At 41.6% G+C, this 27,208-nt stretch overlaps 4 protein-coding genes across 10 annotated transcripts in view; 2 read left to right on the top strand and 2 right to left on the bottom strand.

Moving 5' to 3' along the window:
- LOC6616993 (cardioacceleratory peptide receptor) overlaps positions 1 to 9,976 on the top strand; it is a 33,123-nt gene extending 23,147 nt beyond the window's left edge. The window contains exons 3-7 of the mRNA XM_032722650.1: positions 7,563 to 7,698; positions 7,762 to 7,959; positions 8,147 to 8,407; positions 8,492 to 8,777; positions 8,870 to 9,976. Coding sequence (XP_032578541.1) covers positions 7,563 to 7,698; positions 7,762 to 7,959; positions 8,147 to 8,407; positions 8,492 to 8,777; positions 8,870 to 9,104 — 1,116 coding nt within the window. The 3' untranslated portion in view covers positions 9,105 to 9,976. The remainder of the gene's footprint in view (positions 1 to 7,562; positions 7,699 to 7,761; positions 7,960 to 8,146; positions 8,408 to 8,491; positions 8,778 to 8,869) is intronic.
- An 876-nt stretch (positions 9,977 to 10,852) lies between these two features.
- LOC6616992 lies at positions 10,853 to 12,202 on the top strand. Its single transcript, XM_002041284.2, has 2 exons — positions 10,853 to 11,472; positions 11,530 to 12,202. Exons 1-2 carry the CDS (start codon positions 10,974 to 10,976, stop codon positions 12,195 to 12,197), a joined length of 1,167 nt encoding a protein of 388 aa, XP_002041320.2. The 5' UTR covers positions 10,853 to 10,973; the 3' UTR covers positions 12,198 to 12,202.
- A 177-nt stretch (positions 12,203 to 12,379) lies between these two features.
- On the bottom strand, positions 12,380 to 26,549 carry LOC6616988 (sodium-coupled monocarboxylate transporter 1). 7 transcript variants are annotated; one of them, XM_032721043.1, is made up of 12 exons: positions 26,435 to 26,544; positions 26,269 to 26,377; positions 25,364 to 26,012; positions 23,386 to 23,545; positions 16,295 to 16,360; positions 16,186 to 16,237; positions 16,059 to 16,126; positions 15,844 to 15,998; positions 15,533 to 15,782; positions 15,082 to 15,462; positions 14,848 to 15,017; positions 14,518 to 14,776 (listed from the first exon to the last, which is right to left on the bottom strand). In XM_032721043.1, exons 3-12 carry the CDS (start codon positions 25,894 to 25,896, stop codon positions 14,518 to 14,520), a joined length of 2,094 nt encoding a protein of 697 aa, XP_032576934.1. In that variant the 5' UTR covers positions 25,897 to 26,012; positions 26,269 to 26,377; positions 26,435 to 26,544. The 7 variants fall into 7 exon arrangements, with proteins under 7 accessions (XP_032576938.1, XP_032576933.1, XP_032576934.1 ...); XM_032721042.1 differs by lacking the exon at positions 26,269 to 26,377 and having other exon boundaries at positions 14,441 to 14,776; XM_032721044.1 differs by lacking the exon at positions 26,435 to 26,544 and having other exon boundaries at positions 26,269 to 26,380.
- On the bottom strand, positions 16,387 to 17,791 carry LOC116801444 (sodium-coupled monocarboxylate transporter 1-like). Its single transcript, XM_032721049.1, has 4 exons — positions 17,518 to 17,791; positions 17,053 to 17,433; positions 16,823 to 16,995; positions 16,387 to 16,766 (listed from the first exon to the last, which is right to left on the bottom strand). The coding sequence occupies exons 1-4, from the start codon at positions 17,734 to 17,736 to the stop codon at positions 16,523 to 16,525; spliced, it is 1,017 nt and encodes a 338-aa protein (XP_032576940.1). The 5' UTR covers positions 17,737 to 17,791; the 3' UTR covers positions 16,387 to 16,522.
- Positions 26,550 to 27,208: the final 659 nt, after the last annotated feature.

The following is a 27,208-nucleotide window of genomic DNA, read 5'->3' as shown; positions in this document are numbered from 1 at the left end:
GAGATGCCAAACAGCTTCCGTGTGTTTACATCACGTAATATTCTCTGTGTTTCACAGAGCACAACCCGTTTACAAAATTAATTAAGAGCCATGTTTACCTCTTGTTGATTTTTGGTTTTACACCTGATCTGTTTTTCGCACGAATTTCATCTATCAAAACTGTAAAGCTAACTAAAATTTAATTCGCAAAGAAATTGTTCCATGGCACGAAACAAATTCGCAATCTTGTTAACATAAAGTACAACACGTGGTATTTGTTTTTAATTAAAAGTAATACACGTAATCTTTGGTTTGAAAAGTAACAGAACATGTCAGGTTGGATGAATACAAATGCATTAAAATTGTTATATGCAAGGCTAAATTTAAAAACTAAAGTCTACGAAGAATTTAAATACAAAAAGATTTGTATAAGCCCTAAATAATCATTCGTCAACAAGTTTATCGGCTAGTTTGTATTCGTAAGTCAGCTTTATGACATTTGCTGTTTCCACTAAAGTAGTTTCAGAATAAACTTGAAGGCAGGACTCTGCCAAGGCGTGTAAAAGTCGCGTCCTGGTGCCTTTTTCTACGTGAGCAATGTCAAATGTGACACACACAAATACAGGCGCATTATCCGACAATGTGTGTGTGTGTGCATAAATGATTAAGTGCGCGCTTGCATTTGGTTTGCACATCACGTATACGCCATGCATTTTTGCCTTTGACACAAAGCACTTTATAATGCCAGCTCACACACACACACACACACACGCTCGAGCAGTAAGACATTTACTGTTGCATTTGATTCGCATTTCACATTTATAGTAAAGCACTTTTTCAATCAAAGATTTCCATTGTATTTATAAATTACGCTTGAGTATTCCACTTAGATTCAATTTTCAAAGCGTATTTCAGAAATCAAATTGCAACAAAAAATTCACTTTTAAAGTGTTAGCACTTTAACACCAATTTTAATCAAGTGGTTTCATTTATAGCCCAACTGTAGTCCTCATTTGCCAAATTATAAACTTAAAATGGATTTAATAGCTTCGCAAACAGCACAAATTGCCTGTGGTTTACCAAACGAACTAGTAACACTTGCTGGAAATTTAGCTGAACCTACATTTATACCCGTTCTTGCTAACTTTATGTGCGAAATCCCTCAACGCGAACAACCGCAGCAATTTGCATAACAGAACATGGCAGCACACAATTATTTGACTTGGCACCTTCGGAATGGGTGAGTGCCAACTGAATCAGGTCCTACTTTAAATGGAATCAAATCCAACCACCAAGTGCGGCTCTACCATGTATATACAGTGCACCGTTCCTGACGGTGTGAAAAAAGCGGAAAAAATAACAAAAAGGAGCACAGATTTGCTCGGCTGCAGATGCAACAAAATCAGAAATAACAACTCTGGCGACTTGTTCTTGCTCGAAAGTCCGGAGTCGGGAGTCGTGAGCACTTGACTGCCTGCCAGGCAGTAGCCTTCCACGTCTGACAGTAGACCATCTTTGCCAACTTGTCCGATCTGCTTCCTCATGGTGCTGCTGCATTTCCGGCTGCCGGGCATCCTTCTTCTTCCCCCACCGACCATGGCCGCCTCTATTCGTCCTGGCTCCTTTGACAAGTGCCATTTGCGGAATTTTAAATTAAGAAAAAGTTTACTTAGCTTTCGATAGGTCTTGCTGGTCCTACTGGTCCTACTGGTCCAACTGGCCTTTCTGAGCCCTTGAGAGCTTGTCTTTTCGTTAATCGCTAGGTGCTGCAGTCGTTGGGCAAATAGAAGTTAATTAAATTCCTTGAATTCCTGCGGCGGAAGGGGCAGGAAATGCCATTCGTTGTAGTCAAAGTTGGCGTTAAAGCCGATACATCAACAATACACACTTACATTTTCCACCTCTTTGCTTTGCAATAGCTTTAAACAAATGTTGGCCCAAACTTTGTAGTTGAGAGTTTCTATTTTGCTTAGTCTTTTGGATTGCTGTTGTGCAGAGGAAGTTCTAGCAAAGTTAGACAAAAGGCTTCTAATGATGCCTATGTACATTAGGTGAGCTGCTCGTTTAGCTAAAAACTTTTCAGCACTGGGAAAGTTCGTTACCAATTTTAAAGTGGGTTCTTGCATAATTTGTACGTCTTCAATTAATTGGGTGCAGAAATTTTGAATTTTTACGTTTTATTCTGTATATTACAAGGAAGTAAAAGACATCAGTATCGTTAAGTTGTAGAAATGCGCCTGAAAATTCCTTTAGTTTGAACAAAACCAACTATTCTAAGGAGTGCCTTGAATTTATGAGTTCGCCAGACAAATGAAGTTGTCTGCAGACGCATATCAAAGTGCTTACTTAGTGACTGACAGGCAGTGTCTAGTTAAAATCTGGATTCACTTTCGACGCCCAGTTGCCTGTCAACTTATCTGCTGACCACACAAATAAAACGATTTGGCATGGCTACTTAATGCCCTGTCCCTCAGCTCATTTGGCAGAAGATGGCGATGGCCAGACAAGGATAACAGGCTACATGGATACATCGAAAGGGGGGATGGCAGGACATGTGTCTGATGCTTATGTGTTAATTATCGCCGGCCCCAAGGGAAACCCTACTCAAGCGGTAAATGGCTGGGAAAAATATTCAAATTTATGCCTGACTTGACTTTTGGTACCTATCACAAATGCCTATGTTGTTTATGCAAATTGCCAGGCCCGCACTCACACACACACACAGGCACAAGCAAACACTGGCATGTTGGCCATAACTTCCGCCAACCGCAGCAGATTCTCCACATCCCATTTCTGGCCAGGGGGAGGGTGTAATTTGTTTTACAGAGTTCTAGGCGCGTGCTTGTATTTATTGTTTCTCTGTTTGCCTCTAGCTTGCAAAATTACACTCGAAAAAATGAATGCAGATATGAATTAAGCCCACCTAACCAATTTTTATCTGTTAAAACCTATGACGTTTATTTGTATTTTTCACAGAAATTCAATCTTTTGCCTCATAGTACAAAAAAAATTATGCATTTTTGTAATTAAATGAATGATATTATTTGTTTCCAGTGCAGTCCAACCTTGTCTTTGTTTTCCTTCTGTCTGGTCATCAAGGCTGGCTGCGCCTGCTTTATCTGTTATTTTTGGCCAACACACTTAATTCGGCCCTCGCAAAGGTTATCTAAACATCAGTTTAGCTCAACTCATATTTATGTTTTGGCTTTTAATTTATTTATATACCGAACGCATTTCCATTGCAACAACAGTCCTCTGACCTATCTATCTATTACTTTTTATGGCCGTCTTTGGAGCAACTAGCTTAATTTATGTTCGACTCATTTGATTAATGCGTTTTGTTGGGCCGAAAATTTACGAGTCACTAGCGTAACTATTTGAGGTTTGGCCTTTGCTTCTTTTTGGTTCTTTTTGTTTTATTTTTTTTTTTTTTTTTGCCAAAAATTTATCGACTCGTTTAGTAGGTCACTTGTCAGTGGGGCTAAAAGATTACCAAGACTCATTCTGCTAATCTCTTATTAGCCAGAGCTATACATACTTGGCTTAAATTGAGTTGTCCATCGGGTAGTTGAGGATAAATTCTGAAACCAGTTTAACATCCATTATGTCAGCCACTTGGTCTTTATTAGCTCCACGTTTTCATAACCGACCGCAATTATGTTGGCAAATCTTTGGCAATTTTTCATATTTCTACACCCACTCGCTCCCGAATTTCCACTCAACAGTTTGTCAACAGCATGTACACACAGCTCGTTTTGGCCGTAATGCCGGGCTTTTATTAATTTCAATTTGTGTCAACATCAACGCCAAATATGCACGGACAAGAGGGGAAGATTTAAGCCAGCTGATGACAAAATGTTTGGCCATTAGGCGAATTAAAGCGCAGTCCTTAGCAGTGTCCTTTGGTTTTGGCTTTGGTTAGAGGACAGTTCATAAACCGGCAGCGACCAGCCATTGTGGCTGAAAAGCCGCACCGACCACTATAAAAACCATGATTGATGTGCTCGGCTTGACCCAAATGCATGTTTTTATGCCAAAATAATACGCTCTCATATCCTACCAGCTCAAGTGTCCTTCTCCAACATATATATATAAATATATGTATGAATTTTTATAGCAGAAATAGTGTCCAGGCGACAGAACAATATGCTTTGGCAGAGTTCGTTGACCTGGGAAACTTTCTGCTAATGCCTATTATCTGACCATTTGCCGGCTGAGCACGCTGCGTATACGTAATATGGAATTTAATTTTACTTTATGCAACTTCTTCGGAGCCAAAACACTCAGGCACAATGTAATCGCTATTAATGAATGCCCTGAAAAGTGCGAAGGAAACGCAAACAAACAAGCAGCCAAACAAAACACATTTCCACATCCACACACACAGACACAATCAGAATGCCACACGAAAAACCCACACACTCTAAAACACAAATGGCACTACATGCGTAAAAACTTAAGCCAGCAAAGAAACAACAACAAAGTCAACAATGGTGGCCGAGTGCCATGTGCTCCGTGTCCTCGGCTCGGATGCTTTTTAAATATGAGCTACGAAAATAGAAGTTGATTAAGCTTATGGCGAAAGTATTGCGGACTCTTAAGTATCCTATAAAATCCTTCGTTGCCGCTATTTTCGATATTCAATGGATTTTGCTAATCCATAACCATCAGTGCTGATTGAGTTTCTGAGTCTCAGCAATACAAAATATTTGCAATTAAATGAATAAAATTATAATTTTTAACTTTAACAGTATATATTAATAATATTGCCTGTTTTTAATTTTTAATTTTAATTTTTAAAGATAATATTGTATCGAAACCAACTTTAAATATGCAATAATATACATATACAGTATACATTGGGACCACCTTCTCTGAATTGAAATAGAGTCCGCAGGATATACTATATTTTGTGCAGGACTGCCGCGAAGTTCTTGTAGCCATGAACTGATTTATAAGCGCAGTTGCCGTTGGCCGTTACAAGTGCAACAATGGGTGTGGGGCGTGGAAATGGCTCCTTTTCTTGTGAAGCGAAATTAATTTCCCATTGCCTTTGTTTGTGGCCACCCATTTGTCTTTGTTGCTGCATTTTACGATTCGCAGGCAGCGGTTGAGATTTGTCAGCACGGTCGATTTAGTGGGATTAAAGCCGTGAACCACGAGCCCCAAAGCCGCACAAAGTGCACTTAAAGTCGCGAGGAGGGGCTCTTCTGGGTTAAGGAAAGCGGATACCATCATTTTGCAGCGCGTGGCTCTCCAGTGCCAAGTGGGCTCTATTGTTATGGCTGTGCCACTTAATAATCAGACATAATAGTTTGCGGCAGATAAAGTTGCTCCATAGCTCCAAGTGAGCGGCAACAGGTGCTCTGCAAGAATTGCCTTTTAATGAGGATTTACGGTTGCTGCGGCGGGTCAACATCCCCATTCTTGCCCAGCTCTGCGGTCTTATCCTGCATCCTTTGCCTTTGGCTTGTGCGTTCAACTCTTTTTCCTTTGGCTGAAATTAAATTTCGCACTTTTAATGTTCTCCCGGCAAAAAAAGCAATTTCCTCGAGGTGCAAAGCCAAATTGAAAAAGGCATAATGACTTGCCAAAAAAGGGCAACAGACACACACGTAAAAATGGTGGAAAAGTAAGCAAAAAAAAAGGCAACCAGAAATGGTCGATCATTAAAAAAGGCTTACAATGTGCCGTTTATTACATTTTTATGGCGCCCACAGCATGGGACATAATAAAAATCTAAAGCTGTCTAAAGGAAATCTGACAAAAGTTATTTTGTGTTAAAAAGAGTACGGGAATTTATTACTCTTATTTTTTTATTATGCATCCGTCAATATGGTTCGGATAACATTCTATATAGATTTGCCAATAAATCATTGTAAATAAACTAATTTAACACCTTAATGTTCGCCAATTATTCATGTAAAGCGATACCTATGACTATTCTAGAGCAAACGATTTTACTTCCGCTGAGTGTAAAATACATGAATCTGTAAAGGCAAATATTTTCGATGACTTCTTGGTTTAAATAAAGGCAGACACGTGCGAAAATTTTCAAGCAGAAATGCTGCTGAGCCAACATCAAATGGGAAAAAGTTTTGCAACGCGTGAAGAGTTCCGACTGCCTTAACTTTACTTTCTAGAAAGTCATTCTAGAAAATTGCACTCGAGGTGGAGGGCTCAAATCCGATAAAGGCTTAAAGGAAACGAGCCAAGTCATTTTCTGGTAAAACATCAAAATTAAAGTCCGGATGGAGAGATGTAAAAATGTTGACTCCTGACAAATGAAGGCAGCCACATTTAATAATGAACGCGACACCGGCAAATAATGAAAAACGGGGCTGTGCGAAAAATGAGTAAAAATAGCCGTTTTGCTCGTTTGTTGATTTATGCGCCAATTTGCGCACCATGATGAACTGGCTTGCCAGACGGCTAACAGCGCCCAAAAGTCGCCGGAACAAAATATCTTCATATATACATATATTTTTCTATATATACAACTCGCACTTAGGCCGCAAAAAAATTAAGCAGACAAAAAGTGAATACTGCAAGTATGGTATGGACAAAAAGTTTCAGCATAAGGTGGGGCGTCTTCAGTCTGAGCGCAGTTCCAAGGACGAAGCCTGTCAGGATTTCAGCTTTTTTCGGGACAAGTTTACTTGGCCTGCCCTTAAGCAAGTCCGCATCAACATCGGTGTTGGCGTCAGACTGCAAGACCCCGAGGCCATAATTCAAACTTACCTTCAATAGACGTGGGCATAGGGGCAGATGCCTTAAGAGCAAATTAAATTTGCAGCAAAAACTTTGAAGATACCATGAATCATTAGTCATATTAGCATATATGGGATATTCTGCTGTATAAACTGCATATGAAGAATATTTCATTTTCTTCAGTTAAAATATATATGGCTAGCACAACTACTCACTGTCATTTCTACACTTTACTCTGTTTAAAAATATTTTTTGAATATTAAAAGCTAAATTTCAAAACATCACAAAAGTCACTTAGGTGTGATATAAATTTAATAGGAATTAAGTACTAGCAATTCATGATCTTTTAACAACTAGTTAACTATATAATCATTGTTATAATGTTACATTTGGGTGCCATAAATGGAATTTTGAATGCCTGAGGTATAAGTTCTAAAAAATTAAATACCAATCCACGTATTTTGGGTTGTGAAGCGCCCTTAGGAGTCGAAATAAATATTTCTCGGAGTGCAGGTCCTTCATCTTGGCAGCAATTTCCTGCTGGAATAACGGTGGCTGTCTGTCTTCCATCACGTCTGTGTGTGGGTGAGCGTCCACGGGTGTCGTGTTGTCCTAGTCTTGTTAGTACTGAACTGGAAGAAGCAAACTTCCGCCGGCACATCCTGCCCGCCGCTCCACCCAGCTTGAATTCATAGCTCTATCATTTTTATGGCTATTTAAAGAGCCATAAACAAGGCGTGTGTGTGTGTGTGTGCTTGGATGGCATTAAATTGAGTTTTATGCGTGATTTCCGTGCTTAACACTTTGTTGACAATGAACGTGATAGGCGTTTAATGAAATGTGACCACACTTTGTTCTTTTCGCTCTTCCAGACCGAGCAGTTTGCGGTGCTCTGGATCCTGTTCACCGTCATCGTCCTGGGCAATTCTGCCGTTCTGTTTGTGATGTTCATCAACAAGAATCGCAAGTCGCGGATGAACTACTTCATCAAACAGCTGGCATTGGCAGGTGAGTTTTGGGATTGGGGCTGACCTCTGCCCTGGCTTCTAATGCCCAGTACATTATTTCCAGATCTGTGCGTGGGATTGCTCAACGTCCTCACCGACATCATATGGCGCATCACGATTTCGTGGCGGGCGGGCAACCTGGCCTGCAAGGCCATCCGCTTCTCGCAGGTCTGCGTCACATACTCGTCCACCTACGTGCTGGTGGCCATGAGCATCGACAGATACGATGCCATCACACACCCCATGAACTTCTCAAAGTCGTGTAAGTTAAGTCGTCGGATGAAAAGTTTTCTAATTGCCAAATGTTGTTAGCCAAAGATGAGCGCTGTTTGTGGCTTCTGCTTACATTGCTTGTATAATTTAGTTCGGGAATTTGAAAAAATATACAAATTTAAGTTAAATTAGAAATATATTACACATAAATATATTTTGAAATCTTATACTTTTAGGGAAAAGAGCCCGTCACCTGGTGGCTGGCGCGTGGCTCATCTCGGCGTTGTTTTCGCTTCCCATCCTGGTTTTGTACGAGGAGAAGCTCATCCAAGGACATCCGCAATGCTGGATTGAGTTGGGTTCACCGATCGCCTGGCAGGTGTACATGAGTCTGGTGTCGGCCACTCTGTTTGCCATTCCTGCGCTGATCATATCCGCCTGCTATGCTATCATCGTAAAGACGATTTGGGCAAAGGGTTCCATTTTTGTACCCACGGGTAAGATATCTTCTGGTTATACATATTGCCAAATCGGAGTTCCCAAAAATATTTTTACTTTATTTGTTATTTATATTTTAACAGAACGTGCTGGTTTTGGAGCCGCACCTGCCAGGAGGGCCAGCTCTAGAGGCATTATTCCACGGGCAAAGGTCAAAACGGTCAAGATGACATTGACCATCGTGTTTGTGTTTATCATCTGCTGGTCGCCATACATCATCTTCGATCTGCTGCAGGTCTTTGGCCAGATTCCCCACTCACAGACCAACATCGCCATCGCCACCTTCATCCAAAGTCTGGCACCGTTGAACTCGGCGGCCAATCCATTGATATATTGCCTCTTCTCATCGCAGGTCTTTCGCACATTAAGGTATATTAAAATTTCATATTAACAAATCTTACATATTTCCTTATCTTTTAATAATACTTAGTTAAATATTTTTATATTTATTTTATCTCCAGTCGTTTTCCGCCCTTTAAGTGGTTTACCTGCTGCTGCAAGTCATACCGCAACAACTCGCAGCAGAACCGCTGCCACACGGTTGGTCGTCGGCTCCACAATAGCTGCGATTCGATGAGGACACTGACCACTTCGTTGACGGTTTCCCGAAGGTCCACCAACAAGACCAACGCCCGTGTGGTCATATGCGAACGTCCCACCAAGGTGGTAACCGTGCCAGCCATGTCGGAGGTATGATAGCTGGCCCACACCAGCCGGAAAAGATCCGCGTTTTCGATTCATGGTCCCACGTCCTTCAGCGACGCGGAGTTCCTCTAAATGGGAACAAGGACATCCTGTGAATGCACCAGAGGCTTAGACAATAAGTTCGATAGTTGTACCAGGCATGGGTTAAGCCAAATGTATGTCTCTAGTCGTAAGTACGCCAAGTCTACGCTACGAATTTCAAAACTATTTGTACTTCGCAATCTATAATTAAGAAACCATTTATACGGCTTTTAATTAACTCTAAAATTAAAAATCTAAAGTGTCAACAGGGGTCACTGAATCTTTTCAAGATTTTTATTTTTATTCAATTTTAACTAAAACACCCAGTATAATTTGACTTTCAGGATAATATTAATACAAAGGTTTTATATATCCACAAAGCTTACCTGAAACATTTAATTAGTACTTTCTTGCAATCAATTTTAAACTGGAGAAAGTCATTTAAGTATATGGAAAATTTTTTCATGTCTTTGAAAAACTATTAAGATATTTGTGACATAACTAAGAATCTAGGTTTCAATCCATTATTAGCTCGGTTTAGTTATATTCTCTTTAACAGACTGATTTTACTTGTGTGTAAATCGCTGCCATTTATTGGAAATTTAAAATGCATTTCTTTCCAGTCCTAACTAGCTACTAAGGCCATTTAAATTGCAATTCATCCATGTATATAGCCACCCGTAATTGTGGATAAACATGCCCAAGCATCTTAAACCAAAACCCATTAAGCATAAGTAGACCATAAGAGTTAATAGAGCATAACGTTGTAGTCAATTTGGTTTAAGCTAATATTTATTTCATAATTATGTGTGAAAGCAGAATAAAGGCAACGACTTCAAGAATGTCCCGCATTTTCATTCATTTTCCTGGCACGCGCTGGAAAATCTCCTTTTCAGTTCGCCCCACTGAACAATGGGCACAAGGACGATTTTTCGCCCCCACACCATTTATAATTGTTGCGATGATGTGGTATTGTTTGTGGCCTCCACTGACGTCACTGTTGAAAAGTCAACATCACAAATAAATTGAGCGACAAACCAGGCAGACAATGAAAACATATTGGTTACTGTGGGCTCTGCAAACAGCCAAAGGTTATGTGCTTTACTCTTATTGTCGGCAAATGGCAAATTTACCATGCCAACTCGGGATATTCATTCTGTTTATGTTTGTTTTGAGGCTGGTTAAATTCATGAGACGCATCAACCCTTGCGAATTTACTTGCTCCACTTCCTGACTGATATTTAATCGGTTGGGCGAGCAGATGGAAACTATGGTTACTTAATGGGATGGTTGGCAAATAAATTCATTTCAGGTCCATCCGCCTCATTGCACTCGACGGAGGAGGAAAAATCCATTAAGGAGCTTACTTCGGACGGCGGACAGTTGCAAAATTTTTGCAATTATAATTTTGCAATTTATTTATTAACTTTTAATTGAAATGCTATGAGCGAGTTAATAAACTATTCCAAAGACCTGCGAAAAAAATTTGTGGGAAATTATTTACTTAGGTTTGTTTATTTTTGCTAAATTGATTGGTATTCATTCTTATTTGTCATGGATTTTATAATATAAAATTATGATTTTGTGCAAGAAGTACAAAAAGAGGATAAATAAATAAATATATTTGTATAATAAATTATGCAAATAGGAAGAAAATAACAATTGTTTTCCAGCAATCTTATTTTCGATTTATCTTTCAAAATAAATATCTGAAAAAACAAAGCTATTTAATATTAAAAGAGCTAACGTCCACATAATGCGAAGGCAAAGATTTCATTACAATAGCATGAGCCACCAATTTTAAATCGATCTACATCCTAAAAATTCGTCAAAAAAGTCATGTTTCCAAATTACTGCTTTACGAAATCGGCCAGACAGTCGGGCTATGATGTTTTGAAGAGAAAGGTAGTACGGCATTCCTCTCCCTCAGTGACGTCAGCCGGCAGGAGAAGGACTCGCCATCGAACGGAGCGCCAACGGAATATATCCAAATCAAGCTCTTTGCGGGTCAAAGATTCGTCCTCCAAAAGCGTAGGATTCCGGGAAACGCCTGTGATTTGTTCGAGTGAAAAAGACACTCGCAAACCTGGTGGCGAGGATAGAAAAACGGATAAAATGACCACCAGTCCCAGCAACGATCCCAATCGCGATCTGCAGGAATCCTTCGCCGACTTCTTTAGCATTATTCACGACAATGTCCTGGAATCGGTACAGGATGCTGTGCAGCGAATGGTGTCGAAGAGCTTTGAGCAATCCGTGGCCAAAATGGAACGACTGTCGAAGGACCTACAGAATCAGGAGGCGATGCTCAATAAAATCTATCACGATGTCACCAACAGTAAGTTCAGCTAATTATTTTTATTAAATAAAACCCAATTATTATTATGTCCTTTAGAAATTGCCGCTCAGAGTGAAGCGAGCTTGAACCAATTCAAATTCGTCACCCAAATGCTCATCGACAATCAAACCGTGCACTACAGAGCGCTCAATCAAGCGAAGGCGAACAAACAGCGGCGCAAGGAAGAGCAAGATCTGGAAAGGGACCGGAAGTTGGAACGAGAACGGAAGCGGATGTGCGCTTGCAAGGAGGTGCGAAATGCACGGGTTCGTAAAAGTAGGAGTTCGAGTGTGGACCTCTTAAAAAGAAGCACTGGTGGCGAGGCAAAGGAACGAGTGCCGAAAGCCCCGCAACATCAATTGTGCCAACAGCAGGCGCCATTGGTTTACCACTTGTACAATTCCAGTACGGATCAGGAGTCTACCGCCCGGAGCAATCAGATGTCCCGGTCGTCTTCAAGGCATGCAACTGCTCCTAATCTCCGAAGCCAAGCCACTTCTTACAGCATGCCAGACCTTTCCGGCCGTACTTCCCCCAATCCTATGCGATTTAATCAGAAGCAGCTTGCCTCAAAGGACTCTAGAAGCAGCTCATCTCGATCTTCTAACCACAGACAGGATAATATTGTCTGCCTTCCGGCCATGACCTATCCACCTTACGTCCGCAATTGTCCAATTCCCCGGCAAAAGTTAATCCGAAAAACTGGTCAGAATAAAGGCAAATAGAAGTAGTATTTTATGGAGCCCCTTAAACAAAAAACTTTTAAGACACCCAATTCCATTGCACGTATACAGGAATCCAAAGAATTGGGAATCCTTTTCGTGTTTTGCAATTGGTAGTCTTAGCAGTTAAAGCAAATTGGGACATCAATTTTATTCTAAAAATTTTAATAAAAACAAACAGTTTTAATTGATCAAAAAGAATGCACCTTTCTTTCTTATATATTTACACTTTTTAAGCAACCAATGTACAAGCATCTTAAACTCTTATTTAACTTTTAGGAACAAACAAACAAAAACTCCATCGTATTATTAGGAAATATGTTGATGTATGAACTAATTCATACTATCAATAGGAACTAAACTGTTAAGCAATGGTAACAGCAACCGCAATGCTCATTAAATCGCTTAATCGGAACTTTCACTGAGCTTTGGTACCTCAACTTTCTTGAGCTCCACGCTCTCATAGTAATTGTTTTTTCGCAAGTAGCGCTGAACAACTGGAGCCAGAAGATTCTCATCAACGTTCTTGATATCCTGACGTCCGTAGACGAAAGTAGCCAAGTTTGAAGTTATAATTGTAAGTAGGGCTCCCAACATAGCGTATAACAGGAATGACATGTGGTATACAGAAGATCCACTGTGAGGTTCGCTGATAGAAAAGATGTTTAATTAATATAACATATGTTATCGGAAACCCCAAGTGTACTTACTATTCCGAAGTGGAGTTCAAGTAACGATTCATATCGAAATCATAGTCACACTTTTCCACGGAAACAGGCAGTTTGGTATGTCGGAAGGATCCTGTTATGTTGGCAATTTGGGCATTAACCGCTATCCAGGCCATGGTCAAAAAGGAGGCAATGCTGCCTATGAAAACACACTGCAATTAAAAAAATTTTATATAAATATCATAATATTTAATGTTATATTCTTACCTTTTCGCCCACCCATGGCATTAGCATTCCCACCGTGAAAATGCCCAACATCGGCCCATATAAACTTGACTGAAGTGTCGCCGACAGTTGCAGTACCATGCCCAGCTTCTCAACCACATAGACCATAAAAATGGAGCTAATGCCAAAGGTTACCACCACCACTCGCATGGTCAGAGCCACGTGGTTCTCCTTCATCGATTTTCCCATGCGCGGCTTAACAAAGTCCTCCAGGATAACGGCGGCCAGAGAGTTAAGGAGCGTGGATAACGAGCTCAAGGCAGCGCTAAACACAGCTGAGACAAAGAGTCCGGGCAGACCAGGCACAACTCCCAGCACCCGCATCACTAGCAGGGGAACCAGCTGGTCCCGACGTCCTGCAAGCTAAAAGAAAACTGTCATATTAAGTGCCGGACCAAACTGCAATCTATGTACTTACTCCTGTAGACATAGGATCGCAATCGTAATAGGTGGCATAGCACACCAATCCCACATAGACGCATCCCATGTAGAGCAGTACCAGTCCAATGGAGAATATAAAGAGGGTCTGTTTGATGGCTTTCAGGGATGGCAAGGACATAAAACGTTGAACTGTTGCCTGGTTGATCGAGGTGCTTTGCAACTTAAAGAAAGTTCCACCAACGAACACAGAGAGAACACTCAGTCTAACTGTGGGATCCAAACTCCATCTAGGCCAAATGCAAATGCATTAGAGGATGCTAAAATATTTTTCAATTTCCACTTACTCTGGGGTATTTAGGCGTCCGCCCTCCTGATTGATTCTCCACACAGTTCCAAATCCTCCTAAATCCAATGTTCCCTTTATCATGATCACGATCAAGGATCCATACATAATAACGCTCTGAACCACATCCGTGTAGACCACGCCCTTAATTCCGCCCACGCAGGTGTAGAAAGTACAGATGATGACCACTATTGGAGTGATGGTATGAATACCAATTCCGGACACTTGATTAAAGGTTAAAGCGGGCACATAAACGGCAATGGGAAGCCAAACAATCTAAGATAGTAAAATCATATTAGGTAAAAGATCTATTTTTGTGTTATATACTTGAACTTACCGCCTTGAGAACAAATAAGCTAGCTCCAAACAAACGCATTCGCCGGCTAAAACGTCTCTCAAAATACTGAAAGAGTGAGTGTGTATAAGTAAGGATTCGTCAAGAATTGCTGATCATAGAACAGACCCAGTTGAAGGCTGATTATAAGAGTTAGCTAAAAAAAATCAAGCTTAAGCATTCGGTTAAGATTAGGTACAAAACAAATTTATATAACTAAGAAGAAACTACAATGTTTTGGTTTTGCCAAGGCGGTACATGTATTTACGGGATTAAAGTAGAATATAATTTTTATCCCTACGCCTTTTCAGGCTACTCCAATTTGAGCTGAGTTTCCGACTCGTGAAGATTGAAATTGTTTTTCTCTTCACTGGCCACACTTTCGTACTTTCCATACCAGAATTTCCGCAGAACAGGACTGATAAGTTCCTTATCCACCACTCGCGGATCTTGTCGTCCAAAATAGAGAGTGGCCAGCAGAGATCCCAGTACAGTACCCACAGAACCAACTGCGGTGTACCACAAAAATGAGATTTCATGAATGCCATGACTGGTAGATTCACTTGGGGTTCTGTATAGAAAAAAAATACTTCAGGTAAACAAAGGTTCAATACAATTAAACAAAGAGGAACAAGTACATACGCTGTGATTGTGGCATTCCAATTCTCAGGGAGATCAAAGGTGTAGTCACAGTCTTCTATGGAAACTGGTTTCGCTGGAAAAGTGAGAGATCCTGTGAAAATGGCAATTTGAGCCCGCACTACAATGTAGGCAGTGAAACTAGAGGCGCAGGAGATTCCTGTGAGAAGACTCTAAAAATAAAGATACATATTTTCTTAAGTATTTTCCCTTCAATTCATTTAAGTTCAATCAAACCTCTGTCTTAACAAATGGCAGTAGCATGCCCACGCTAAAGGCTCCAAGGAGTGGACCACAAGTTATGGCCGCCACTGTTGAGGATAGCTGCATGACCAGGCCGAGTCTCTGGACAATCGGTACACTGGCCATCGAGATCAGGCCAAAGGATATGACCACTCCTCTCAACAAATAGGCGGTTTGCCGTTCGCTCAACGGCTTCTTCCTAAAGGGTTCCACAAAGTCTGTGAGAATCACACCGGAAAGAGAATTCAGAGCCGTAGAAAGTGAACTTAGGGCGGCACTGAACACTCCAGCTACAAATAGTCCAACCAGACCGGGAATATGGCCAACGTTTTTGACCACATAGAGGGGTATGACTTGATCCTTGGCACGAGCTAACTGCAATGACAACATAGTAGTACAATTATTAATCGACTCATTGCGATAATAGTTTAGTCTTAGCACTTACACCCGTTGTAATGGGATCGCAATGATAAAACTCAGCAAATGCCAGCATTCCAATATAAACACACATTAACATCACGAACATAAAGCCAATTAGTGATAGAACCAAAGCCTTTTTTACGTCCTTATTATTTGGCAAAGTTAAGTAACGCTGGACAACAGTCTGATTTATACCATTTGCCTGCAACTTGAACAGAGCGCCACCAACAAACAAGGCAAAAACGCCCATTCTTGCAGTTGGATCAAAGGTCATGCTAAAGTGAAATAATTATTTAATTAAAATATATATTTAAATACTATGTGAGAAGTACTTACTCTGGACCCACCAGGCGATCGTACTGACGATTGTGATCCAGAAGGACGCTCAAGCCACCCAAATCCAAAGTGCCCTTTATGATGACTATGAGCATGGATCCGATCATTACGGTGCCCTGAATGACATCCGTCCACACAACACCCTTAATTCCACCCTACAAAAGATGTAAGTATTCAACTTGGTAATATGGGAGTTCCTTGACGATATTACTTACCAAGCTGGTGTATAGAATGCAAATAAAACTGGTCAGGGGTACAATCTTGCTGACACTTATCCCGGAAACTAGCCAACAAATATATATGTTAAATAAAATAAAATACTATCCCTAGAATTATAGTTACCTTGATTTAGCGTCAGAGCCGGAACATAGATGCAAATGGGTTGCCACAAGATCTAAAAATATTATTATTTTTAAATAATCTACTACTATTTTCTTGCTAATTAACTCACATTCATCACCACAAATAGGCAGGAACCAAAGACCCGAACTCGTCGATCGAAACGTCTTTCGAAGTACTAAGATAAACGAAATCAAACAGAAACAAGAACGAAATTTTATAGTATGCATGGTTATTTACAGGATGCATTGACTAAATGAAACATGCTACGACACATTCATAAACAATTGATTTAAAAACAGGTTTGCAGAACAGAGAGTACATGTTTTATTGACAAAGTTTAAGAAGCTTTTTGGTACTCAATTTCGTCCTTGCGCTTAAAGAGATCCTGCATATTAACAGCCTCGTAGTTTTTATTAGGCAAAAAACGTCGCATACAGGGCGTAATCAAAGCAGGATCCATTTTATTGAGATCCTCCCAACCGAAAACGAATCCAGCCAACACCGAAACCACAGTGCAAATAAACCCGCCCAACGCCGTATACCAAAAGAATGATAAGTGGTAGATGTTTCGCTCCGAAGGTCTAAAATATACAATACAAATGTATTAATTAGCTGCACTATGATTTCCCATACTTACCTGTACTCGTGGATGGTTTCGTGAACTGTTTGATTATCGAAATAATAGTCACAGCCATCCACCGATACGCGAAGTTTGGGATAACGAATCTCTCCATGCATTTGACCCAACTGCGCCTTGATACAAATCCAGGACAATACCAAAAAGGATAACACACTGCCCAGGAGAACGCTCTGAAAAGGTATTAAACATTATTAAAAAAATGAAATATAAGAAATCATAAAACTCACCTTTCCTTTAACCCAAGGCAAACCCACGCCCATGCAATAAATGCCCAATAGTGGACCCATCGAAACCGCCGCTGTGCTGGTGGCCAGTGGAACCACTTGTCCCAGCTTTTCCACGACGTTGACCATTCCCAGGCAGCAAAGTCCGCAAACAACGACAATTGCCCGCAACCAAAAAGCCGTCTGGCGCTCGGTCATTGGTTTTTTCAGCAAGGGTCTTACGATATCCTGAGTAATGACACAGGCCAGCGAGTTGAGACCCGTGGAAAGTGAGCTCAGGGCAGCGCTGAAAACGCCATACACAAAGAGTCCTGGTAATCCAGGTAAAGAGCCCAGCGTTCGCATCATTAGCAAAGAAGGCAGTTGGTCGACGGCAGCGGCTAACTGAAACATATATATTGTCAGAAAAAATATTAATATGGACTAAATTTAAGGACTGACAAAATAATTTAAATATTTTTTAATTACCTTAGTACTTATCGGATCACAGTCATGATAGACGGCATATGACACCAGGCCAATGTAACTGCAGCAGCTGAGTAGGAAGATGAGGAGCACTGTGAAGACCAGCATACATCGCTTGGCATGCTCATAACTCGGGAGGGATAGGAATCGCTGAATGGACACCTGGTTGACATCCGAGGACTGGATCTTATGCAGAGTGCCACCCAAAATCACGGACAGCATGGACAATCTCACCGTGGGATCCCAAGTCCACCTGTCGTATTGAAATATAAAAACACAATTAAGAAAATTAATCATCTGTAGACATACTCCGGTGCATTAAGACGTCCGCCTTCTTCATTGCGTTGCAGAACCACCCCCAGTCCGCCCGCATCGAAGGTGCCCTTGATGCAAACCGCCAAAATGGAACCAAACATCACAAAGCTCTGAATGACATCTGTCCAAACGACGGCCTTCAGTCCGCCCTGAAATGAAGAAAGTCTTCCAGATGGGCCACAAAATGGTAGGCAAATTTAATTAAGCCTCACCACACACGTGTAGAAAGTGCAGATAGTGCACACAATGGGCGTAATTACATGGATGCCAGTGCCAGTCACTGAAAGATGTTAATATTTGGAAGATTTACACCTCAACAAACTTAGATTAAGTTATATTTTCGTGAATTTTAACTAAAGAAAGGAAGTTATATTCAAAGCAAGGTAAATGGTATGGGTATACTTCCATTTTCCTTAGTGCATGTATAAGCAGCCAGTTAATGAAAATTATTATGCTTAATCGAAAATTAAACTCACCTTGATTGTAGGTGATGGCCGGTACATAAAGCGCAACAGGAAGCCAGAGCATCTGTGGGTTGAACCAAATAAATGTGAATATACTTCATTTAATTGCTTTTACACTCACCGTGCCCACAATAAATAGAACCGAGCCCAAATTGCGTATGCCAGCGCCATAGCGCAATTGAAAGTACTAAAGGTTCAAAATGAGTTAGTTGGTTAGAATTTACATATTAATTATAAAGTTAACAGAGAATTTGTATTCATGCTAAAATGCGCAGTGTTAGTTGGTATTTACAGGCCTTGGTAGGGAAAGTCCTAACTTAACTAAACAAAACTTGAAGTGCTGATTATTAATGTATTTTATTTGCAAGTACATGGCATGGAACTACTTTCTACGTCTTCGCATTGAAACTCTTCAAGGTATTCTCGTCCAGCTTAACGCTGGAATAGCTGCTCTTTTGGAATCTGCGAATGCAAGGTGACAACAACTCAATATCCACATCATCGGCCGTATTGCGACCAAAGACGAAGCCGGCCAGGTGGGCGGTGATCACGCCCACCGCGGCTCCCATAACACTATAGAACATAAAGGAGACGTGGTACAGCTCCTGGGCGAAAGTTAGCGATCTGTGGAAATAGCATTAGGAGTTAAGCGATATACATACTTACATCCAGAAAAACTTACCCAGATTCAATCAAGGGAATGGTCGCGTTGGCAGAAGTCACCAGGTCGCGATCAAACTCATAGTCACAGCCTTCTACGCTAACTGGTTTGCTCTCAAAGTGCATTTCGCCGGAATTGATGGCCAATTGCGCCGATAGGCACAACCAACCCATAAAGAAGAAGGAGCAAAGGGATCCCACTATGGCGCTCTGAAATTTGTTAAATATTTCAAACTAATAGGAGAAAGAAAAATTCTAGAACTAATACCTTTGAGTTGATGCTTGGGCACAGCAGGCCCATCACGAAAAGACCCAACAGCGGACCCTGTGCCACCGATCCCACGGTCATGGAAAGCTGCATTACATGAGACCCCATCTGCTCCACAACAAAAACCAGGCACACACTCATGACTCCAATTAAAACCGTACAAACACGCATGATAACAGCAGTTTGGTGCTCCGTAAGAGGCTTTCTCGACAAGGGCCTGATGTAATCCTCTAGGAAAACAGCAGATAGAGAATTCATACCCGTACTCAGAGAACTGAGGGCGGCACTAAACACTCCGGCCACAAACATGCCGGGAACTCCCGGAAATGAGCTCATGGATTGCACGACGAGCAGGGGAACCAATTGATCCTTGGCCACCGCCAACTTTAAGTAACTTTCAGGATTAGTAACAATATGCATGGTTTGCTAATAAGTCCCCACCTTCGTGGTCAATGGATCACAGTCGTAGTAGGTTGCGGATAGCAGGAGGCCGTTGTACATGCAGATGGCCATCAGAACAACCAGTCCGGAAATGAAGATGAAAGAGCACTGGGCCATCTGCTTTAATCCGGGCAGTGACAGGTATCGCTGGGTGATGATCTGATTGCATCCGAGGTTATACGAGTTGTGTGCCATGTTGCCCACCATCATTGCCAACATGGACATTCGCACCTTTGGATCCAGCGTCAATCTGTTTCGAAAATGTACCATATTATACCATATAGACCAGTGAGCCGAGCCCATGCACCCCACATTCTGGCAGGATTACTTGCCATGTGTGGTACCTGCCCTAGTAAACAGTTTTCACCCACTCAGGCCACTCCATACGTCCGGTGTCGAAATTCCGCTGAATAACCACGCCCAGTCCGCCCAAATCGACGGTGCCCTTGATGATGACGAAGAAAATAGCTCCCACCATTATCACGGTTTGGATCACATCTGTCCAGACAACGGCCTTCAGTCCGCCGGCTGCTGTGTAGAATATGCAGACGAGGCACACGATTGGCGTGATGACATGTATATTTATTCCAGTTACTGGAAAAGTGCACAAAAGTCAGCACGTGGCGCTCGATTTGACGGAGCCTCTATGTTTCGGGTATAGGGAGGCTAGAAGTTTTCTCGAATTGCATATTGGATTTACTCAGCTTAAACTATATTCAAAATAATAAAGAATGCAATTTCAACGAATTTTTAACATTTACACATATGAATTGTCAAGAACCCATGAAACTTAAATCTAAAGACAAATCTTTTTAACGGCAAACCAAAATAAGGTAGTGTAAGTCATTGAAGCTTTATTTTTAAGAACGCGATTGAATAGCTAACTTTCATAAACGAAAGGTTTGGTATTTACATTTTGTCAATCTTCTGGGCGTCAAAAAATTAAGTAATTGGCAATTAAGTATTTCTATTAAATCATTTAAGTACCTTTTAAAATTTAAATGAGTGAAAGGGAATAAAAATATAACAGAAATTAATGGATTAGTAAATTAAACATAGGTTAGTCAAAGAATGCTCTATGGCTTCTCATCAGCACTCCTTAAGGAGTCCTCATTTAAATTTACACTGGAATATTTCGACTTGTGGAATCTGCGTATGCAGGGCGATAGCAAATCGTCCTCCACGTCGCCGGGCTTATTGCGACCAAATATGAAGCCGGCTAAATGGCCCACAATCACACTCAATGTTCCCCCCATTACAGTGTAAAACATGAAGGATATGTGGTATAACTGCTCGGCGAAACTAAGGGACCTGTGGGATTAGGCTTCTATGATGAGAACCGAACAGAACAGATTTTCGCGATTAAGGATATCGCAAACTTACGCGGATTCTCCCATATGAAGAGTGGCATTTGCAGGTGTCAGCAGGGAACGGTCGAACTCATAATCACAGCCTTCCACGCTGACTGGCTTTTCCTCGGGATGAATTTCCCCAGAGTTAATGGCAATTTGGGCCGAAATACTAAGCCAACCCATGAAGAAGAAGGAGAAAATTGATCCCGTGATGGCGCTCTTAAACAAAATGATTATTTGTTAACTTTCATCCTAACAGCTTTGATGGAGGAGGGGAAACTCACTTTTGAGTTGATACTTGGGCACAGCAGACCCATCGAAAATAGACCAAGAAGCGGACCTTGGACCACTGAGCCAATGGCGATGCCGAGTTGCAACACATGGGAGCTCATCCGCTCGACCACAAAGACCAGGGCCACACTGATAATGCCAATTATGACCGTACAAAGTCGCACGGTCACGCCGGTCTGGTGTTCGGTAAGGGGTTTCTTCGCAAGGGGCCTAATATAATCCTCCAGGAAAACAGCAGATAGGGAATTCATACCCGTCGACAGCGAACTGAGGGCAGCACTAAACACTCCGGCCACAAACATACCGGCAATTCCGGGAAATGAGCTCATCGATTGCACCACGAGCAGCGGAACCAATTGATCCTTGGCCACTGCCAACTGGAATTAAATCTAAGTTATAAGCAAACCCAAAGGGGTTTGGAATACTAGCGAGCTTAAACTCCTTTTAGATGAAACGATAAGCGGAGTTTAAAATCGTGTTTTTCCATTTAATGGATAATAGTTCCCAACCTTGGTTGTTAGCGGATCGCAATCGTAGTACGTTGCGTACAGAAGGAGACCATTGTACAAACAGAGTGAAAACAATAGAATCAATCCGACAATAAAAATGAATGATGTATGAGCCATCTGTTTTACACCAGGAAGGGACATGTATCGCTGGGTCATCATTTGATTGCAGCCAAACTGGTAGCTATTGTGTCCAACACATCCGACCATCAAGGCCAGCATGGACATGCGAACTTTGGGATCGAGTGTAAATCTGTTTTAAAATTACTTTCATTTAATATATGTCGGGACCCTTAATTAGTTTTTACCCACTCAGGCCACTCGAATCGTCCGCTGTCCAAATTCCGTTGAATAACCACGCCCAGTCCGCCCACATCCAGGGTGCCCTTTATGATGACAAAGATAACCGTACCTATCATAATGACGGTTTGGATCACATCTGTCCAGACAACGGCCTTCAGCCCCCCAGCCGTCGTATAGAATATACAGACGAGGCATACGATTGGAGTGATGACGTGGATATTTATTCCAGTAACTGGAAAAATAAATTAACGTTTACTGGGGGGAACTAAGAAGCCTCCGTTATTAGGGTTTCATAATCAGGGATCGAGTAGTTGGGTAAAGTTCTTCTCTGAGAAGAATAATATAAAAGATAGTAATATTTGTATATATTTTGGATACTAATATAAAACTGTATATCCCATTGTAATGTCTATGTAGGGTTCTTGACAATAAGTACGCTATATAAGACTCTTAAACTCATATTTTGTTCTTTAAGGTCCCTTCAAAACTTGTACCCTTTAACTTCGATGCTCTAAGATAATCTTACCTTGATTAAAAGCCAGTGCTGGCACATAAATAACGATGGGCAGCCAGATAAGCTAAGAAAAAAACACTTAGCATTAAAGTTGCTCTAAAAGCATTCCTTTAGGATCTGAAGGAACGTAACGATTTTCTCTTCACTTGTAATTGGATTAGACTTACATTTGCACCGGTGAAGAAGGCGGATCCCAGCAGGCGAACCGATTTGTTAAAGCGCATCTCGAAATACTGCAAATATTTTTTTTTCCAATGGTTTGTTGTCTTTCGTTGAACACACAGTAAGGATTGCTCAAATAAACACACACACACGCACTGCCACACGCAGTGGTCTCGAGAATGTGTGTGTGCGGCAACGCGGCGCATACATAATCGACTATTACTCATACGACATGTTGCCAACACCAACTTATAAACTACGACTATCCGTTTGTCAGCCCGTACAATTGGTATTGTTCGGGCTTATTGTAGCTGGCTTTGTGCGCCACAACCTCGTGGATATCTACTGCATGCAAATAAACAGCCATTCAAAGAGTTCTTACAGCTGGCTGCATGGCGGTTTTGTCCCGTGTTTTTTTGTACCGAACATGTACTCCCTGCTTGCTGTTGGGTTTAGCCTTACTTACACATTAACATGCCATCGAATATCAAAAGAATCCAAATTCGTATACTCAAACCAATAGAATTAATGCGTATCATGCAGTCCAATGGGTAAACACACACAATTTACTTGCATTGGACAACGTTCTGCTTACCTCATACGTGGATGTCAGCTGGAGATTACAGAACACGGGCAGGAAGATATACCATGAAATGGCTCCCGAAATGGCCAGGGTCACCAGGATGAAGGCGTACTGCGTGCCATATACATAGATTTCCGTTGAAGTTCCCAGAAGCGAGATTCCAGACACAAAGCTAAAAGTGAAATACCAACAATTAGTTCACGCTAATTATAGCTTAAGCTTAAAGTTCAGCGAAGCTAATTGCCAGTCGATTGATCAGGATCAGGATTTTGGCCCCCGCAAAGTTTTTTTTATCTTTGCCATCCCGCAAAGCAAACTCGGAGAAATTTTTTAATTCAATTAAGTTATGGTCACTTAGCTGTTGGTCTAAGTTATAACGAAGGTGGGCCAACTTTTGTGAAATAAATTTAAGGTAATCGATTGGCGAAGGCTTAGGGCATTGTGGCACCATATTGAATCTTGAAAGTTTGTTTGTCATGAATGGTAAAGATACTTTTTGTATAATATATTTAGCATGTGTGCTGCTGCTATGAATTTAATCCAATCCAAAACAAATGATGTCTAGTCGCATTTGGCGGAGCAAACTTTTTCCTTGCCTGTATTTGGTAATCTGATTTTAATGATTAATATCCATAACAATCATCATTTCAATTTTGGCCGCAAAACAAAATGAATTGCCACCATTGGTACAGAAAGTTGACGGCCGAGAGAAAAATGCCATTAAAAGTTGATAACAAGCGACGTTAAAGTATGCAGACACACACACAACGAAACAATTTGTTTTACAACAATTGAAAAAATCTGCAAGGAACAAAGGGCGTTTTGTAGAAAAAAAAAAATTATGCCATGTAATTGTAATTCAAGGCACGTTGGCTGAATTTGTTGCAAAAAGCAAACGACAACAAATAGAATGCCATAACAATAAAAGGCTCACGAAACAATTGTCCTTGACCAAGAGCACGGCCAGGATTTCGGGGAACAGGACCTGTCCGCCTGGTCATTAATGCGTCGAGCACACGGCTAAGACAAAGGGACCGCACCCTTCGAAAGGTGCTTGACCAAAACGTGTCAAATACAAGACACCCCATTCCGCAGGACCAAGGTCACTTGGCCGTCCGAACAGCAAAAGAAAAAGTAATTTGGGCAAATTATTTGAGTTTGCGGCCGGGCACAAGTTTAAATAACTTCAATCCGGCTTAGACACAGTGATTTGCTAAGTTGTATTTATATGCCAGATATATTTACTCGCAAAGTTCCGCAAGCCATTTCAATATCAGCACAAACCAAAGGCATCCAACCAACCAACATAACACCATGGCACTCATCCATTGACCCTGACAATGAATATTGTTTACGCAATGCCCTGTCCTGAGTCGGAAACTTTTAAATAAAATGCTTCACTGTTTGCCCTTGCAAAACAATTCGCCAGACAATGCTGGGCTGGGCCAGATTATCTATTTTGCCTAGATTACGTATACGCACGTTTGGCCAATGGCATGGAACAAGGCGAAGTGACTGAAAGTATTTTGATTGATCTGCGTGGGCTTGGCTTAGCCCATTACGATAATTTGTGCAAATATTAGCCGCATTCAAGCGAATGCATAGCATTCAATTTTTGCGGATTATGCCAGCTTAAAGCGGGCGCGCTCAATAAATTTGCAAGCTTCCTTGCTGCCCCACTTCCATTTAGGATGCTCAACCACCTTTTCTGCGGCCGTGTCAAAAGTAATTAGGCAGGCCTGCACAGCGAAAAATAATGTCAAAAAGTATACTTATTTAAATAAGCTTATTTTCTCTAAGAGCTGAACTCATTTTTTGAAATTTAAATGATTTGCCATGGAACTGCAGTTGTATTCGTATTATCCTTTTTGAGAACTGCAAACGTATTCAAATTGCTTTCCGTGCACAGCCCGTGGGCCAGCCAGGATTAAATTCTCCGGGCCAATTTACCATTTGCATATACATAGCCCCAGCCGAAGCTGTAACTCACCTGGCCACAAGTGACAGCGCGACCGGAAACACTTTCATTTGCCGTCCGCCCACCAGGTAGTCCAGCGCCTCCGAGCCACGCCTCTCCTCGACGCCCGCCGCCCCGCCACCGTCCTTGCCGGCCAGCTTCTGCTTCTTTTGCTTCTTTTCGATAAAGCCAAAATAGAAGCCGATAACGGCGCAGACCGCCAACATGGCGATGAAGACCAAGTAATCAACAATACCGAAATGCTGCAGGGCCTGGCTCAAATCCTTCACGCTGAGTTTCTCCGCGCCATCCTCCAGGGATGGGGATGTTGATTGAATGGGAGAGGGCGTGGGAGTGTAGGCGAAAGTGGTCGAGGTAGTGGGTGTGCTACTACTGCTCGTTGGGATGGTGGAAGTGGCGCCAGTTGTGGAGCTAGTTGAGACCGTGCTGCTAATTACGGCCACTGTCTTCGCAATCGCATTGGCCACCGTTGTGGTGGTTTTGGCCACCACATCCACCACGGGGGAGTTTACCCCCTGCGCCACGGGATCGGCAGTGGTTGACATTATTTCCGGCACCGCAAGTTGCTTTTATGTAGTTTATTTTTATGGACTTCCAGCCGCGTCACTTTAATGCGTCCGGCTTTGATTACTTTTGCATTAGTTTAACACACCCACAATCACTGTGAATTAAATTCGACTTTGCATTTAGTATGGTTCGTTTTTACGAATAGAAGGCCACTTCCGACTTAAAGGATTCTTTTTAAGGTTAATCACATGAAAGTTCCTAGCTTATGCATTGAAAGTTAACTAGGAAGTTAACTACAAAATAATATAAAAGTGAAAATTCAAAATCTCGCTTTTAAAACGCCTTGATCCTTAAATTTCTTTCTTAACTGACGTTAAAAAAATTATTTATGATATGAAAATAATTTAAACCTTTAAAACGCAAGTGTCGCGGTCGTATTCAAGGTCAACGGATTCTACTTTATCAAAAGCTATTTAAAATTGTTTCAATTGCAATCGGAAATCGAAGTCGGGCGAAGCACTTCTGAAAGTATAGTTTAATATTAACAAGTCTCTTTTAAACCGATGTATAACGCACACGCTCTCGAGATCCTTGAGTTTCGGATTCAGGACAATTCGATTCGATTTGAAAGAGAGCACACACAAGTGTATGATCCAAATCTCCGCCGAGCACTGAACTAATTTTCCGCCGCTGCGTTAGAAATCTCCGGAGATCTTATCCAAGTCAGCATCATCGTCACATTGGCCGATCGTAATTCACGCAAATCTTGTAAGAGTGTGGGCAGAGGCTTTGTGTAAAGCTTTATCGCATAAATTGCCAGGGGCATGTCGGATCTGGATAGATAAGCGCACATATGTGCACACCCCCCATTCGGTGTGCGATGGTGTGTATCTCTGGCTAGCCCAAGATCTGCCAGATAGTAAATTACTTTCTTTGTACGCGGACGTGTCGCGTCTGTGGCTTTATTGCCCGGCGCCAGGGTGTATATAAAAATGCATATCCCTTGGAATGGATTTTACAACTTCTAGAAAAGAAACAGGGTAAATTTCCACGATAATACGCTGAGCTCGCTGACTCAAACGGGCTGCTACTGGTTTTAGATTAAAATTGAATGCTGATGTGGACTTGCTCCGCGGGTAACCCGGTAACCAGGCGTTGGGGAGTGGGCCAAATCGCCGTGTCCGCCTGAGATTAGACAGGAATACCAAATATTTACCAAATGCGATCAGGTTAAGGTTAAGGTTAAGGCGTGACAAATGCGTGATGTACATGGACCAATAAATTAATACTAAATTCCCTAAGCGCCAGCCCATGAATTTCACCAATGCTTGCATCCATTTCACAGTAATT

This window comes from Drosophila sechellia, chromosome 3R (genome assembly GCF_004382195.2).
Source record: "Drosophila sechellia strain sech25 chromosome 3R, ASM438219v1, whole genome shotgun sequence".
Taxonomy (NCBI): domain Eukaryota; kingdom Metazoa; phylum Arthropoda; class Insecta; order Diptera; family Drosophilidae; genus Drosophila; species Drosophila sechellia.
This window is presented reverse-complemented; position numbering and strand designations above follow the sequence as displayed.